Source organism: Balaenoptera musculus, chromosome 1, assembly GCF_009873245.2.
Source record: "Balaenoptera musculus isolate JJ_BM4_2016_0621 chromosome 1, mBalMus1.pri.v3, whole genome shotgun sequence".
NCBI lineage: Eukaryota > Metazoa > Chordata > Mammalia > Artiodactyla > Balaenopteridae > Balaenoptera > Balaenoptera musculus.
The window spans coordinates 96,534,755-96,552,376 of NC_045785.1; the positions used below are offsets into that span (position 1 = coordinate 96,534,755).

The following is a 17,622-nucleotide window of genomic DNA, read 5'->3' on the forward strand; positions in this document are numbered from 1 at the left end:
GTTTGAAAAACATTTAGATCAGTGATATTCTAGCAGTGTTACTGGTAAAATTGCTGAATAACTTTTCCTATACAAGAGTTGATTTTGGCTTTTGGTTTACCATACAGCCAAAAGCAAGAGACCTTCATCCTTGCTCATCTGTCCACTTTACTCATTAGAATATGGCTAATCAGAAAGTCACAGATCAGGAAAACCCAAACTTTTGTCTTCAGGTCTGGGAGGCAGAGAGAATAGGGGGATTGTACTGTATTCATTCTGGAACAACAGGTAGCTCGTATTTTTCAATAGCTCCGAAGAAGTTTCAGCCTACAATTTCTTTCAACCAGCTTGTTTCTTATAGGCTATCTAAGGTCATTATTTTATACTGAGACTTATCTAAAATTGAACGTAAACACCTCAAGTTAGAACGTCAAGAAGGATGGCAAATACTGCCTCTCTAGAATGAAAAATACAATTATGTTTTATTTATTTATTTATTTATTTATTGGCTGTGTTGGGTCTTAGTTGCTGCACGCGGGCTTTCGCTAGTTGTGGCAAATGGGAGCTACTCTTTGTTGTGGTGCGCGTGCTTCTCATTGTGGTAGCTTCTTTTGTTGCTGAGCACGGGCTCTAGGCACGCGGGCTTCAGTAGTTGTGGCGCACAGGCTTAGTTGCTCCATGGCATGTGGGATCTTCCCGGACCAGGGCTCGAACCCATGTCCCCTGCACTGGCAGGTGGATTCTTAATCACTGCACCACCAGGGAAGTCCCTACAATCATGTTTTTGATGTGACTGATTATCTTTGATAGAGTCTTGTCCATGTATTAGAAGCTTAATATTTTGTGTTTTGTTTTTAAGAGCTGTGGAAACTAAAGCTTGCTGCAGCTGGTCTTTAAAGTGGTTTCACCTTGTCCTTTGAACTTGAAAATATCCAGTCTAACTACAGAATGGATTCTGAAGAGTCCCATTGGCCCACTCATCTTTGGAAGCAATACCTGTTACTACATAGTATTTAACATTAGGTCTTTAAAGTCAGATAATGTTATTTAATATTGAGTTTTGATGGCCTTTTCCTCCCTTGAGCCTGTACTTCATGGGAAGCAGTGGATGGTGACTAAAAAAAATGTCTCATTAACCTTTGTTGAGTATTAGTCTAGGGTTCTGAATGCTGACCCTCGTGGACTCAGCTGCTACTTATTGGGAGCTACTTGTATTTCTTCTGCCATATCACAGGTGGGATTCACTCACTCAAGTGAATATGTAAAGAGGGTTTAAATTTCAAAGATTATTGGCTTTCAAGTTTATTTAAGCTAGACTTCCAGATCAAGGAAGGAAGAATTGTTCTTACAACATCTCCAATCTTGTTCCAACTTGATAGGCTAAGAAATTACACAGATGGCATTTACTCAGTCTATGTGGCCACCTTCCAAAATGCCAGACTCCATCTTCCTTCTAGAGCTATCCACTGATTACTTGCTTTCAGTGTTAACTTTTCTTCTCACAGCAATTTGTTTGAAGAATACAGATTTGCCTAATTTGTAAGCAGTTGACAAGTTTTCATCTTAAAGAATATCCCAGCATACTTTGCAGTAAGGTTTGCAAGTTTAACATCTTGTGAGCGTCACTTAAAATCAGTATTGGCTTTAAAGAGGACTGCGAATTAAGGCTAATGACTTTTTATTACAAACACGTAAGGTTTGTATATATGTGTAACCAGGCTTGGTCTTTCCCGACATTCAAGAATTGTTGATTCTTGTACTCTCTGAACCAATACAAAGTGATTTCCAAGTGAAAAAAAAAAAAACAAGGTGCAGAATATTTTAGCATGCTACCTTTTGAGTAAGAGGGAAAATAAGAATATAAATACATATTTGCTTTTCCTACCTCAAAAAATGAACATAAGAAGGCTAAACCAGAAACTAATGAAAACAGGGGAGAGTGGAACAGAGTTGGGGGGATAGGAATGGAAATGAGACTTCTCTGAGTATACCTTTAAAATTTTTGAGATGTGTTTTATATGTAAAAAAATAAAATTAAGAGAAGAAAAAGGAAATCTTAAAATTGCATATAAACAGAAACAAATGAACCTAACTACGTATCAGGAAGATTACACAATCACCCAGAAAAAAGTACTTTGACTCTGCATACTCTTTGTGAAATATATTCTAAGGAAAAAAAGAACTTCAATGAAATATTGACACTTCACTGCATAGATTATTGTTAATAATAATATTAGTCTTGTAATTTTGAAATTATTTTATGTGTAGTATAGACTAAAGCAAATAAGTAAATATTGTATTGCTATTAGAGACCAAGATTGTCACCATAAAAAAAGATACAAATAGGAAAATTAAAAGTTTAAGAAATGGTAATGTTAAATTTGAAATAGAAGTATCAAAATGAACTCATGAGTAAAACAAAAAAGATTAATTTCTCTCTCTACTGAAAGAACTTAGAAGCACTGACACCTCTTATAGCAATAGGCAGACATTATATCCAGATTTTAGTTTCTAAATACCTTTCCCCGCTGAAAGAAATCAGGGCTCCCTGGAGAAATGACTGATTCTAGGTCTGAAGCAGAGGAAGAACAAGATGAGCCTGGTATATCTTCTTTTGTTGGAAAGAAAGGAATCATTTAAATGGGATCATGTCAAAAGAACAGAAGAGTCAGCTTAAAGGAGGCTCCCAGTGGCCCTGTTTGGGACAATTGGAGCATTCAGTGCACTCATATAATTGAGTGTAACATATTGGATAAATAAAATATGAATGACATGTAAAAAAAAAAAAGTGAAAGAGAAAGAAGAAAAGCTTTTCTTTACATGCCAGCCTAATATATGTGGAAAGAATGATAGGAATCATGATTCTATAAACCCCCCTCCTCCCCAGTATAATTGGCTCAGGCAAGGATTATGAACAGATGGTAAAGTCACTAGGGAACAGGACATTCACAGGCTGACAAGGATCACCCCACAAATTAACCTTTACTTGCAAAGGAGAAAATATTCCTTTCAAAGACTGATGTTCGTCACTTTAACCAAGGGTTTCAGGTTAGTGTCCCCAGTAGTGGAACAACCTGACTTTATGTGCCTCCTGATATGCTGCGAAGTAAAGTATACAACACCAACTATGAAATATTCTTGCCAAATTTTAACCTCTTTCTAACCAACCCCCAAAACTGAACATCCAGTTCACAGGAAGGAAACAGTCTGAAAAATTCAAAATATGGGAGATTCTATAAGGCAACTGGCTTGGACTCTGGGAGGAAAAGTCAGTATCACAGAGCGGGGTGGGTCAGGGACGGGGGCAGGTGGGAAGCAGGAGAACTCTTCTAGATTAGCAGAGACTAAAAGAACATAACAACCAAATGCATTTAGTGAACCTTGATTCCATCCTGGGTTGGAAGAGTCGGGTTTACAACTATGAAGGATATACTTGAGAAAAATTAAGTAAATTTGAATACAGACTGGATATTTGATGATACAGAACTGTTGTTAATGTTCTTAAGTATTATAATGTTATAGTGGTTCTGTAGAAGAATATCTTTGTTAGAAGATGCACTCTGAAGAATTTACTATGAATTTTTATATTTGGAAATTTTTTTTGCAGGACTGTTTGAAAGTATGCATGTGTATATATGTATATATAGAGAGAAAGAAACCTAATATGGAAAATGGAAAGCTTCAATCTAGGTGGAGGGTATACAAATGTTCATTATATTATTTTAATTTTTTTATGTTGAACATCATAATAAAGTTAGAAAAATAAATAGAAAGTGCAACTGGTGCTGGGGGGTGCGGCGGGGGGAACTTTGGTGTATCAGTAAAGTCATGGGTATGTTCTAAGAACCTAGATTTCTTCAGTCACCTGTACAAAAAACAGCAACGAAAAAAAAAAACAACCCTAGAGTTAATGATAATTCAGTGTCAGGAGAAAAAGAAGAATGACTGGAATGTTTTCATATAATATTGGTAGACGGATTGAGGACGAGGAACGTTGGGACTGGCCAGGCAATTGGACAGGTAGATAGCTAAATAGGCATTGAAACATAGTCCGGTTGCATGTTATGTTCTGTTGTAATTTGTGGTTTTCAAAAGATTAGGAAGGCTTTCCTCCTACTTGTTGCCATTTTTTTAAACCTCTTAATTTTACCTCTAGTTGGCAGTTGGAGGCCTAGATCACTCATTTTCACTAGAGCACTTTAGGAGATAATAGAAAACCAATGAAGTGTGCTCTCTGATACGAAGAGAGGGGGGGCAGCTGATAAGGGTAAAACCACTCTTTGGCAGAGTTTTTCAAGCTTTATGTTCCTTCCTCACCACTTAAGTGACTCAGCAGTGTGGGCCCTGGTTTTGCCACACCCCTTGCTTCCACCAACATTGAAGAAAGATCAAGTTGAGTCCCATTTTGAAAGGAGTGTTTCTTCTGACAGTGGAATTGGATTCTAGCAGTGTGTGTGTATTATATCCTGTTACTGTTGAGACACAGCCCGGTGGAGTGAGGGAGGGAGATGTGTGCTGTGATTAGATTGCCTACCCCCTCCCTCTAGAAACTCAGGCCCCATCTGGGGAAACTGAGAACTTAAGAAATTTGAGACAGGGAAGGAGGACAGTGAGCAGCCAAAACCTGCCGAGTCTCAGAAGACTGGTTTCTGCACCAGGGAATGGAAGAAGTGACTGGAGGTGGCTCTGGATTCGACTCTGTGGCCTGAGATTGAGTCCCTTGAGATAAGCTGTTTTCTGTTGGTGTACCTGCGGGCCACGAGTTGAGAAAGGGATGCCTTTCATCTTTGGGAAATTTCTTTTGCCTGATTGAAAGTCTGAAATAGTTCTTATACCAAGAAGTTGGTGTTTATTGATAACTGCTTCTTTGGATTCATCTGAAATGGGAATCAGACTGATCAGTGGTAAGTATCAAAAAAAGGTCTTGGACTTTTTTTATGCTGACAGCCATACTCTCTTCATTTCCCCTGAAAAAAGAGCAGGTGAGAGTAGAATCTGTGGAAGAAAGAATAAATTAGCCAGAAGATGTGTGAAAAGGGGATTAGAAAAGATGTGGTAGGAGTCCTGGAAGGAGTCCATAGATCTTTTCATAGATCTTCCATAGATCTTTCCTGAAATAGCACTGAGTACTTAGTTGGTGCCTACTAGATGTATTGACTAAAGGAAAGTAATACTCTGAATATTATCCTGATCACCCTCCACTGGCCATAGTGTCATAGCGGAATTCTGGTGGCTGTTAATTCTCTGATTTAGGACCTAGAAGCCAAAATTGGGTGGGACCTTGGAAGGAAGTGTAATTAAGCTACTTAATCTGAGTAGATAGACCATGTGTTTGTGGAAGTAAACTTCTCAGCTTCTGATGGTAAAAAATATCAATTAAGATCAACTAAACAAGTAGTATACGACTGTTTTTCTTCTCTGGAGTCTTATAGCTGTTATCGATTGACTATGATTCCTTCTTCTTGCTAAGTTCTGTAGAGCAATTCTTTTAGCTCACTCTGTCACTAGACTTAGAACTAGGTGGTAGATGTACCATAGGCCAAATTGTTTCTTCAGTAGAGCTTTTCGTACCATTCTCAGTATCACGTAGAAGAGTCAACCATTGTACCCACCAAGCTATTTTAAAAGGTGCTCTAAAATAGCACATAAAATTGGCCTGACATTTAATTGAGTCGCTAAGGCACAGCAAGTACACTTCTGTATTTGGATGTGCTATTTGCAGAATGGGTCAATCTGATATTCTAACCTTTCTCATATATGATTGATATTAGTTCAAGAATAGAACACTAGTGGAAATTCCCTGGCGGTCCAGTGGTTAGGACTCAGTGCTTTCACTGCCGTGGGCCCGGGTTCAATCCCTGGTGGAGGAACTAAGATCCTGCAAGCCATGCGGCTCGGCCAAAAAAATAGAACACTGGTGTGTTTGTTGTGGGTAAGGCTGTTTATATGGGGTGGTGAGTATTGAAACACAGAATAGTTCTTTAACATAGGACTTTTTGATTTTCAGATCCTTTTTGGACTTCAACTATCTTCTTTTCCCTCCTCCTCATCCCCATCCTACATCATATTAGACCTGGCATTCCTTACAGCTCTAGATTTGAAGAAACATGAAAGCATACCAATTAAGACTTAATAATGATTGGAAGAAATCATGATAAATAGGAAGTAATGTAAACAGAATGACTTTGTACTCATTTTTTGTATTTTGTTTTCAACTAACTGACCATGTTTCGCTTAAGTACAGCGAGTCCAACCCAATTAGAAGGCTATTATTGAGATCTGGCTTCACTAGAGAGAAAACTTGTGATATCTGTAAATTGCTTTTGGCAACACTGTCTATTTACAATGTGAAGGTGAACAACACTCCAGGAGGTACTTCACCAAGGAGAAGACAGAGCTACTAGCTATGAAGACAGCCAGTGGAGCTAGCAGGCCTGATGGAAACTAGCGGAGAAGCTGCATTTCACGGCAGCAGTTATTGATATAGGTTCTCTTCTGCAAGTAGTTTGGGGTGGGAGAGAAGACAAGGTTATCATGTATCTTTGTGTAGCTGAATCATTTTATTTATAAGCATTGAGGTTATCAAAATGCTGCAAGAATAGACAACGACCCATTTATGTCATGGCCTGAGTTAACTCTCTGCCCACTTCAAATATGGACCATATTCATTATCTGAGAGATGAGGCGCTGCAGTGATTAGTAAGCTTCTTGCAGAAGTCTTGCAACAGTCTCATATTTTTAGATGGGAAAGATTTTGCTAAGCTTTAGACTACTGAAGCCTAATCCCATTCTACAGGGTGGGATTATGACTCTTAGTTCTTAGGTTGCTAAAGAAATACATTTCTGTCTTGACACAGCAGGCTGTCTATATTTTTTATTTAAAAAAACTGCAAATGTTATTGCATTTCCCTCCCCCACCCTTCCTACCCCCAGGTAGGTGGTGTCTGGGAATATACCCAGAACCTTTGGGGAAAAAAAAAGATGAACAGGGAGGGAATCGTAACAGTCATTAGAGGAGAGCAACTTCCAAATAGGCTGCCTAGGCCAGGAGCAAGGAAGCTGATGGAGGAAGAGCTGCCTCTGGAGAGTGTTAAACGGTGTTGATGGTCTCTTGACTTTTTTTCTGCCACCAAAATAACTGCATGTTGGGTTGAAAGTCATTACCTTGGTCCTGGATTACTCTCTTCAGTAAATCTAGCTTTGCTGACTGCAGAAGTCATGTGAACATACAGTGGGAAATCCTATCTAGAAGGGCAGATGCTGACTTGTGGCCACTTCAATAAATGGTTTTGGTTTGGTTTGGGTTTGAAAGGCAGTTGTCTTTTTGACATTTAAGCTAATTAAAGTTTTAGCACCTAAACTAAAAAAGCTGCTTCTTCAGGTGTACGAAGATACTTGTTAATCAAGTTCAGGTGTAGTGTTTGTGGTTTAGCTTGAATCTTTATTATTTACTTATTTATTTTTGAAATTCGATTGATTTGATCTTATAGAAGAAAGAAATTTGAAAGGTTCACTCATTCTACAAATAATTATTGAATGCTTCCTATGTGCAAGACCCTGGTCTAGATGCCAGGATATGTAGCTCTCTTTCCCTTCCATTCCTTTAGGATCTATCCTTAGACTTAAAAATACAGTCTGTGGACTCTGCCTCCTCTGTATTTCACAAAGTAACCTAAAGAAAAACTGCCCAGTTGGATGTTAAGCCAAGGTAGGTTTAAAATGAAAGTACACTGAAGTTTTTCTTTCAGGACTGCTGCCCAGTAGTATTATCTATGACATCAGTATTCTCTGCTTTGATTCTTGCTGTAAAAACACAAGTCTGTGTTCTCTTGATTACTGCTTCATTACCTGTAGAATCCTACTAATTCAGTAATCGCCTTGCTCATATTAGCTGCCTGTGCCTAGGCTGCACAGTTATGCCTGATTCTTACACTGCCACCAGATGCTACCCTAGCTGGAGGGTACATATGACAGAGGAGGGGAATGTTTAGCAGCTGTAACTAATGGGCGTTTTACTATTCCTGGCTTCAAAATGCCTATAACCAGGTTGCTAGCATTATGGAGAGAAGATTTTAATCTGTAATAGGTTACATTTCCAGATATTATTTGCTGAAAACTTAGCTTAATGAATTCTCCATGGGAACCTTTTCAGATTTAATCAGCTTGTGAGGAGAAGCTTGATTCAGATTCTCAAACCATTCTGTTTTTCAGAGGAGGTCGAGGTTTATTTTATATTTCAAAGAAAGGGTTTATCAGAGTTTAAACAGGAGTTTAGGAGGAAGGTTTAAACCAGTTAATAGAAGCGTTTTCCTACACTTCAGAAACACTAATTAATTTAACTATAAGTAATGTTAATTGTAAGCTATTTGCTATTTATTAAAGTCAGTCTTCCAAGTATCCTTCAAAAGTTATCTGTTTCTGCCTTATTTCATTTAAGAAAGGTTTTTTTTTTAACATTTTTATTGGAGTATAATTGCTTTACAGCGTTGTGTTAGTTTCTGCTATATAACAAAGTGAATCAGCTATATGCATACGTATATCTCCATATCCCCTCCCTCTTGCGTCTCCCTCCCACCCTCCTTATCCCACCACTCTAGGTGGTCGCAAAGCACCGAGCTGATCTCCCTGTGCCATGCAGCTGCTTCCCACTAGCTATTTTACGTTTGGTAGTGTATATATGTCAATGCTACTCTTACTTCGTCCCAGCTTACCCTTCCCCCTCCCCGTGTCCTCAAGTCCATTCTCTACGTCTGTGTCTTTATTCCTGTACTGCCCCTAGGTTCATCAGAACCATTTTTTTTTTAGATTCCATGTATATGTGTTAGAATATGGTATTTGTTTTTCTCTTTCTGACTTCCTTCACTGTATGACAGACTCTAGGTCCATCCACCTCACTACAAATAACTCAATTTCGTTTCTTTTTAGGGCTGAGTAATATTCCATTGTATATATGTGCCATATTTATGTGCCATATTTCTTTATCCATTCATCTGTCAGTGGACACTTAGGTTGCTTCCATGTCCTGGCTATTGTAAATAGTGCTGCAGTGAACATTGTGGTACATGACTCTTTTTGAATTATGGTTAAGAAAGTTTTTAATACAGAGTTTACCAAGTCATTATTTTCTCCTTCCTTCAAATTAGTCCTAATTCGTTGGAATTTACTATGGTATGTGTGTTTTTAAATTTTTATTAGAATATTCTGGTATTTTCTTCTATACTGTGTATAGAAGGTTCTGGCAATATTCCATTGGCTTTGTGAAGGATAGGTACATGATCAGACTCTGACTATTAGCACCCCAATGTCCATCACCATTTAAGGCATCTCTTCATAATTCTTTCAAAAAACAAGACCATTGCTAACTTCAGGATAAGAATGTGCTACAAGAGAATATTCTGAAATAAAAAACAAGCAGAAGCCCTAAGAGATTATGCCTGCTTTTTGATAGAGTTGAGAGCAAGGGTAAAGAGTTTAATGTCTCAGGGTTATAAGAGAAAAGAAAACTTTATGGAACGTGGGAAGGAAGACCTGTGAAATTAGATAAATGCTAAACGAAGTTGGATCTTAAGCTCTCTCTCCTCCCCCTCTCCCCACAAAATTCTGCTGAAACCATCGGGAAGAGATAGTAATTGGCATTTTGGGAAGAGTCAGAGAATAGCGTCCTCCGCCCTCATTTCTGGTGGAAGAATTGCTGGCTTAGTAGGAGCCACATGATAATATTAGCTTTTAGGGGAGACAATGTATGGCCTTTAAAAATGAAACATTTCATAGAACCCTTGTTGTAAGTTTCAACTTTTTGTCTTCCTCTTATAGCAAATCCAGTTTGCTGATGACATGCAGGAGTTCACCAAATTCCCCACCAAGACTGGTCGACGATCTTTGTCTCGCTCTATTTCTCAGTCCTCCACTGACAGCTACAGTTCTGGTAGGTGTGAACTTCCTGTTCTCTCTGATCTCTCCTCCCTCTTCCAGAGTCTTGAGCTAGTGCTCTACCCAGTTCTCTTCACTTATCTAGGATCTGAAAATGCCTCATGTCAGGACTGCCCGTCTTTGTGCTGAAAGCTGATAACTAGTGGTTGGGCAATGGGAATGTTCCCAGCCAGGGTTGTAGCTGGAGAAGCTTTTGTCATCTTGAGACTTTCCTCCCGGATGGTCTCTGTGTGTGGTCTGTGGCCAGTGCCTGGTTGGTAGTACTGGGCCGGTTCCCATTCCCACGTTTATTCACCCACATTGAGAAGGGAGAAAATCAATGGTATTTTGGCTGCCGGAACTGGCCTTGAAGAAGAGGTGTACTTTGGAAGCATAATTTCTGATTTCTTTGTTAAAGATATACCCTGCCACCTATTTTTCTTTCTTGCCTTTAAGACTGCTTGAATTGTCAACAATAAAAATCAGTATTTAGCTCTTTTTATTTACTAGGTTACCCTTTATGTTGAAATATCTTCCCCTGTTAACCTCTGGAGTGGGAAAGAGTCCAACTAATGTGGCTTCAGCTGTTTCTTTTTAGTTCTCCTCTCCTATCTTAACCCTATATAAGCAGTCTTTTTTTCTGCTTTGAACTGTGCCCTTCTCAGCTTTAGAGGCGGGTATTAGAAAATTAACGTGGAAGAGTATATAGAATCTTAGTTTGAGTACTGGAGGAAATGGGGCATCTAATCCAACCCCCTCATTGTTCAACTGAGGAAACATTGTTAAAAGATTAAAAGGCTTGCTCAAGGTCATAGATTGCTATGAATGTCAGCAAAGGAATTTGTACCAAAAGCCATTTATTTTCTTTTGCCATAATCTTGTTTGCATTGTATTACTAACATTAGGACTGGGCTTGAGGTATAAGGACTGTTTTAAAAAAAAAGAAACGGGTAGACAATTTATAAAAACTTATTCTCTGCCCTGTGACACTGATAACCCATTATGGACAAGATAGGCAGACAAGTACAAATGGTGATATACAAGGTTAAGTACGGAAAAAAATGAATATGCAGTCTCACTATGAGCATGTGTGCAAGAAAAGGTTCCAAAATATAATGGCTATCATAAGTGAAAAGGTGTCTTGGAGTGAGACAGATACAAAAAGTGATAGGTGACAAGCAGGCTAATTATAGCTAAGAGAAAAAAATTTGGAAGATTGAGTTATAAGAGAAAAAGTTGGGATGAGTGATGGAAGCTTTAAGAAGTCTTTAAAGATCTTGATGGCCATGTTTTATGGGGACCTAATGGAGCATTTTTAAAAGTTTAGTGATAGAGTTAAATTGTCCTAGTGGATAGATAACCTTTAGTAGTATTTGTGTTGGCTGGACAGAGGAGGATGTGTACGTAGAAGTCAGCGAGAGACCTGGTACACTGGCAGAGACGGTGATCAGGAAAATATTCAATGAGAGAAAAGAAGTGATTTGAGAGGTAAGGAGTGATTGTTTTATATTCTCCTGCATATCTATCTGAAAGGACATTTTTAGCTTTTTGTGAAGCTGCTTTTTAAAGTTGAACATCTTGAGTGATCTCAGGGCTGGCAATAGAACCAGTGCTGCTCATCTTTTGTGTCATTTCTGTGTTCCTTAGTGCAACCTAGTGTAAAATCTCTTTATAAGATTTTATAAGATAAGGTTATCTTACTGTTTTTATTCTTTTACATTAATGGTTCTCAAAGTATGATCCTCTCAACAGCAATATCAGCAGCACTTGGGAATTTGTTAGAAATGCTAATTCTTGGGTCCCATCTGAGACCTACTGACTGGGAGTTTGTGGCAGTGGGGCCCTAGCCATCTGTGTTTCAACAAACCTTCCATGTGATTCTGACAGATGCTTTAGATACTTAAGTTTGAGAACTAGTGATCTATAGAAATAACATTCCTTATATGCCCTAAATTATTCTTCCATTTTTGCCATGTCTGGTTCCAGTCCCAGTTGGGACCAAGTGCCCCTATTTTGAGGGGTTCTCTTGAGCTGGTGCAGGTTTGGGATCAATAGCTCCTTATCACAGGCACTAATGGCAAAGTCATCGGGGGCGGGGGGGTAAAAGGGCCACAATACCGAAAGATCTACAACAGTTTCATTCATACCGTTTCTTAGACCCTGGAGGAGTAGAACGGAGAGAGACGTAAAAGGTGGCTCCAATTAAGAGTGTTCGCTTAACTTAAATGAGAGTCCCTTGGTGACTGCACTCTGTGGAGTTGGGGCCATTGAGGTTTTTCTTTCCTCATTTCTTTCTTTCCTGGCTCTAGCTGCGTCCTATACAGATAGCTCTGATGATGAGGTTTCCCCCCGAGAAAAGCAGCAAACCAACTCCAAGGGCAGCAGCAATTTCTGTGTGAAGAACATCAAGCAGGCAGAATTTGGACGCCGGGAGATTGAGATTGCAGAGCAAGGTAAAGAAAGGGAGTGGGTAGGGGACCAGAAGCAACCCACTTGCTAGTCATCAGGATGCACAAACAACTTAAGGCTTGAAAGCTAACTTGAAAGTCTCCTGGGAAACTCCAGTATCTTGGACTTTTATATAAACAAATCTATCTGTATGGAGCTTGAGCCTCAGGATTCTTGTTCTTGTTCTCCCTGCTGCTTCCTGTTCTCAGCGTGTGGTAATTACACAGAGTAGTTTCTCTTTTCCTCCCGCATGATACCATATTCGAAGATCTGCTTGCAGAGTCAGCAAGTCCTGGATCAGTACATGGTGGTTAGTTCTGCGGGATCCTACCATAGCTGCCAATCTCAGAGACCCAGATTTCCCAGAAGCAGCAAATGTGGGAGGGTTTTCAGCTAAGGATGTGGTGACCTAGGGTCTCTTTTGGTCTTTGATCCTGAGCACCCTCTGCTGGAGCAAGAGTAAAAATGACTGACAATCAGTTAAATCTTGGTTTCTCTACCCAGCCCCACTCCCAATAATGTCTCTTTACTCTTGTTGCTTTCACATTGGAGGCATGTTCTATACTGGGCAGGAGTACAGAACTCAAACAAACTGACGGAATAGGATTAGACAGCGTAGAAAAACAGAAGCAAGTGGCTTCTGCTGATGTAAAGTCTTTCTTCCTGGTCTGATGATTGTAGTATATAGGAATCCATTAGCCAATGCCATAACTACTTCCCTCTTCTCCCAGATGAATGATGACACCTTCCATTTCGATCACTTTTGAGAATTTGACTACATATGAGCCCTATACATATAAGGCTGAAACAGTAGAGGAAGAGAGAAATTCCAAGTGATTAGATGACAACTCACTGCTGTTGTTCTGCAGTTGAAGCTGCCAGGCATCAAATATATATACTTAGAGGGAATTCCCTGGCGGTCCAGTGGTTAGGACTCCATGCTCTCACTGCCAAGGGCCCGGGTTCAGTCCCTGGTCAGGGAACTAAAATCCCACAAGCCGCGTGGCATGGCCAAAAAAAAAAAAATGTGCTTAGAGTTTTTCTTCCTTACCTCACCATATCTCAACAGATCCAGACCAGCCCTAGATGTCGCTGGGGCAGGAATTAATGATATTGCTAGTGCAGACCTAGCTCAAATACTCTGTTCTTTCACAGACATGTCTGCTCTGATTTCACTCAGGAAACGTGCTCAGGGGGAGAAGCCCTTGGCTGGTGCTAAAATAGTGGGCTGTACACATATCACAGCCCAGACAGCGGTGAGTTTGTTGGGAGAAAAGTGATGGTCTTCTGATGGGAGTGGGGGTGGGGAGGGACACTTTTTCTTTTTTTTTTACTTGCTTTTCCTTCCCTATCTAACTTCCAAGTGCTAACTATTAAGTGGAACCTCCCAGTTATACAATAATGGGGTTTTCTACTTTGATTGTGTAGATATAACCTACTTTTAACCAACCTGACTTAGGGAGATCTTGATTTGCAAGAATATGATTGTTATAAATATGTTATTAAGACTTGTGGGACCATTTTTAGGGGGTAAAGTTAGATTCCAGTGTACTAACTAGTGGATTACACACCCTTTTGTAACTTCCCAGTGTAGCACCTGTTGCTGCTGAGTTGCTGGGCATTGTTCTCTTAATTACCACTCAAGTCTGGCCCTCCTCCTTCTCACTCTGTCTTCCTATACATCTATATAGGTGTTGATTGAGACACTCTGTGCCCTGGGGGCTCAGTGCCGCTGGTCTGCCTGCAACATCTACTCCACTCAGAATGAAGTGGCTGCAGCACTGGCTGAGGCTGGTAAGCTCAGCTTTTTTCACTGACTTTGCTGCAAAATAATTATCTAAACATAATTTTTACATATCAGAATTATCTTTACAGTGTCATGTATGTCTAGGGGCTATAAAATGTGGAGGGTAATAAAAGTGTCGACAGGAAGGAAATGGCTAATAAAGGTCCATATGCATAGTGGAATATTGTATAGTCATTTAAAATGATCTTTGTAAAGAATCTAATATATGGGGAAATGCCCAATTCTAATGTTAAATGAATGAGAAAGAACTTTAAACTATGTGAGCTGTGTGAGTATGAGCTCAGCTGGTCTCCTTTCACAAAAGTCTCCTCACTTTTGAGAGAACACAAGTAAGAAGTACCATCTATTTGATAGTTCATTAGATAATTTGGTATTCAATATTGCATTGAAAATATACGAACTACTTATGAGTTCAATTAAACATAAAGCAATTTTTATTGTTAAAATGTCCAAAGGAAAATCACTCTGAAGTTTCTTTAAGGTTCTCCCATCTTCCTATGATCCTCAGAAAGCAACTGTATAGTACTTTTGTTTTTCTTGTTTACTCTTTTCTGATGTTTATTGCAGAAAATTTAAGAGGTTCTCCTAAAATCCTGCTACACAGAGATAATATTTGACATATTTTTCCATTTTTCTATTCACTTTTTACAGAGATGAAATAAGTCTCAGTATATATACAATTTTATAACGTAAATATAACATTTTCAGAAGTAGTTTCCATGTCACTGAAAACTTCGAAAGCATCATTTATAAAAGTCATATGGCCATGTGATTTTACTTCACTGTTTTCCTAATGTGGAACATTTAGGTTGTTTCAAGATATTTGCTAATATAAATAATGTTGTAGTGAACAGCTTTGTTTTGATTCCCACTTCATTTTATGTCCTTAGAATAAAGTTCCACGTATAAAATTGACCAAAGAGAATAACATTTTAAGGTTCTAAAATACTTTCAAAAACAAAAATCCCTTAAATTCTTAACTAATTTCTGAACTAAAGATGCTTTTTTGACTTTTTGCCCTCCATAAGTTGTTTCCTTTCCAGCATAATTTCTTTAGCCTTTTTCTCTTCACCTGGATCTCAGAGAGTGATGTTGGTATAGGACACTCCCCCAAAGAGGAATGAGCTGAGTTGTTTCCATGTCTACAGGAGTTGCAGTGTTTGCTTGGAAGGGCGAGTCAGAAGATGACTTCTGGTGGTGTATTGACCGCTGTGTGAACATGGATGGGTGGCAAGCCAACATGGTAATAATGCATATTCATCCTACACTTTTGACAATGGATTTGTTTCCTTTTTTCCCTCAAAGCATGGTTCCCTAAATATGTTTCGGATGTTTGGTCTTATGCACTTACTTTGTTGCCAAAATGGTTAGCTTGATACCTATTCAGGATGGGTCTGAGTACTGAATGGAAAGGCGGGGGAAGGGTAAGACCAACTGAACACACGTGGCTCAAACACAGCAGAATGAAATAGAAGAAAATGATATGGTACCTCTTTGGAGTAAAATTCTGGTTTCTTTCCTTCCTGCCCCAGCTCTCCTTTTATGTTCCAAGGGGCTTTATATCAGGGCTCTAGACTAAAATATGAGTCTGTGATTAGCCTACTACTCTTCACCGTAGCCTAGAACAAACTTAGGAATCCTTTTAACCATCTTACACCAACAAATTTGACTGTGTTTCCACTGTCTAAACCTGCTCTAAGGAGCTCTGAGGAGTGCTCTCCAAAACATACAGGGCTCTCTTACTAGTGCAGAAAGTGGGTTCAAAGTTCCCCCCAGCTCTAGCAGCCTGAATGCCCATAGAAGTCTTCTGGCTGTTCTATAGATCCTGGATGATGGGGGAGACTTAACCCACTGGGTTTATAAGAAGTATCCAAACGTGTTTAAGAAGATCCGAGGCATTGTGGAAGAGAGCGTGACTGGTGTTCACAGGTAACAGATTCTGGAGTAGCTGCCCCTTGTGTCCTTGCCTCAGCAGATTCTTCTGGTCTCTTTTAGGCTTTAGGGCTATGTTTCAGGCTTGTAACTAAATGGGAGTATCTTCCTTAGATAAAACTTTTGAGTATTTACCTTTGAAAAAAATCAAGGAGACCCTAAAAAGAAGTTATTTCAGATTCTAGTTCAGACATTTTCTCTCCCATTTATTCCACTGTGATTCTCAGTCATTGCTGGGAGGTAGGGAGTGAATATATCTTGAAAAACTGTATTCAATTTTGGATTATAATTTTATATCTGAAATACGAAAAAAATCTATTGTAAAGCTATATGTTATACACATTACAAAAAATAATACTGGGCAAAATATTATTTGCTTGTTGGAATACCTAAAAAATATCTGAGAAAGTGTTTCTCATTTGGGGGCACGTTACACATGCTTAAACACACACACACACACACACACGGAACCATATCAGAATCATTGATAATCTTTATCAGAAGTAGGCATGGGTTTTTTTTTAAAGATTAAGAAAATGCTGGTCTAAGGAAATGTATCCCCTTTTATGAAAGAGAAGTAAATTTCTTCAATTGAAAGGTTTTTTTCCTTCCAAAAAAAGGGGGTGGGAGTTGGGGAAGAGAAAATGAAAAGAAGTTAGGAGGGATAACAAGGAATTACCTTGTTTACTAATATTCTTGGGCAATAAATAAGACTGGGGAGGGCAGCATAGAGCTTGAAGAGAATTAGGCAGACTTTGCCAGCTACTGTGTTTTACCAGCTAACTTTGTTTTTGTTTTTGTGGCTTTCTTCTCCCTTTAGGCTGTATCAGCTCTCCAAAGCTGGGAAACTCTGTGTTCCAGCCATGAACGTCAACGATTCTGTTACCAAACAGAAATTTGATAACTTATACTGCTGCCGAGAATCCATTTTAGATGGGTAGGTTGAAATGTATAATTATTCAAATTTATAGGGGGTAAATTTGGCTTGGGTTATAATGTTAGTCTGATATCCCTCCAGTTTTGCCCCCTGGTCTTCCTATGGCTTTAAAAGTTTATTAGAGGCATTCTATCTCATACTGAGCCCAGCCAACTTCCAGTTGAAGTTCTTATGGGGCATTGCCCACACTTCTAATTTTCAGAGGGACTGTATTTGAGCTAATAATGTTTGAGTTGAGGCTTGTCTGTTTCCACAGCCTGAAGAGGACCACAGATGTAATGTTCGGTGGGAAACAAGTGGTGGTGTGTGGCTATGGTGAGGTAAGTAGCTGGGCCTCGTTGTCTGCCTTTTCACAGACTTGTTAGAAATTTTGAGTGAAGGAGACTTGTGCTGTCAGTGTAAACTGATGCAGGGTTTAAAATATGCTTTTAGATAAAGTGTCTCAAAATAGTAGCGAAAGTCCTTTATTCAGATTTATGAATAGAGACATATAGAACGAATTGAGTTTTTAGATTTCACCACTTTGTCTTATGCTATGGAATGTTGGCATCATTTCCCCCCAGTTATAACAGTAACCTTTTCATTGTGAGACATAATTCAAGTAAATATG

General features: G+C 39.1%; 1 protein-coding gene across 4 annotated transcripts in view; it reads left to right on the forward strand.

Annotated features, from left to right (window-relative positions):
* Positions 1–17,622, forward strand: part of AHCYL1 (adenosylhomocysteinase like 1) — a 39,612-nt gene that overhangs the window by 15,297 nt on the left and 6,693 nt on the right. For 2 of the 4 annotated variants that reach the window (XM_036849119.1, XM_036849129.1), the window contains exons 2-9: positions 9,793–9,904; positions 12,198–12,341; positions 13,492–13,592; positions 14,028–14,130; positions 15,292–15,386; positions 15,966–16,072; positions 16,896–17,012; positions 17,269–17,332. In XM_036849119.1, the coding sequence (XP_036705014.1) occupies positions 9,793–9,904; positions 12,198–12,341; positions 13,492–13,592; positions 14,028–14,130; positions 15,292–15,386; positions 15,966–16,072; positions 16,896–17,012; positions 17,269–17,332 (843 nt within the window). Of the gene's footprint in view, positions 1–4,511; positions 4,884–7,586; positions 7,688–9,792; positions 9,905–12,197; positions 12,342–13,491; positions 13,593–14,027; positions 14,131–15,291; positions 15,387–15,965; positions 16,073–16,895; positions 17,013–17,268; positions 17,333–17,622 lie in introns of those variants that run through there. The other 2 variants (XM_036849137.1, XM_036849146.1) reach the window with 2 other exon arrangements.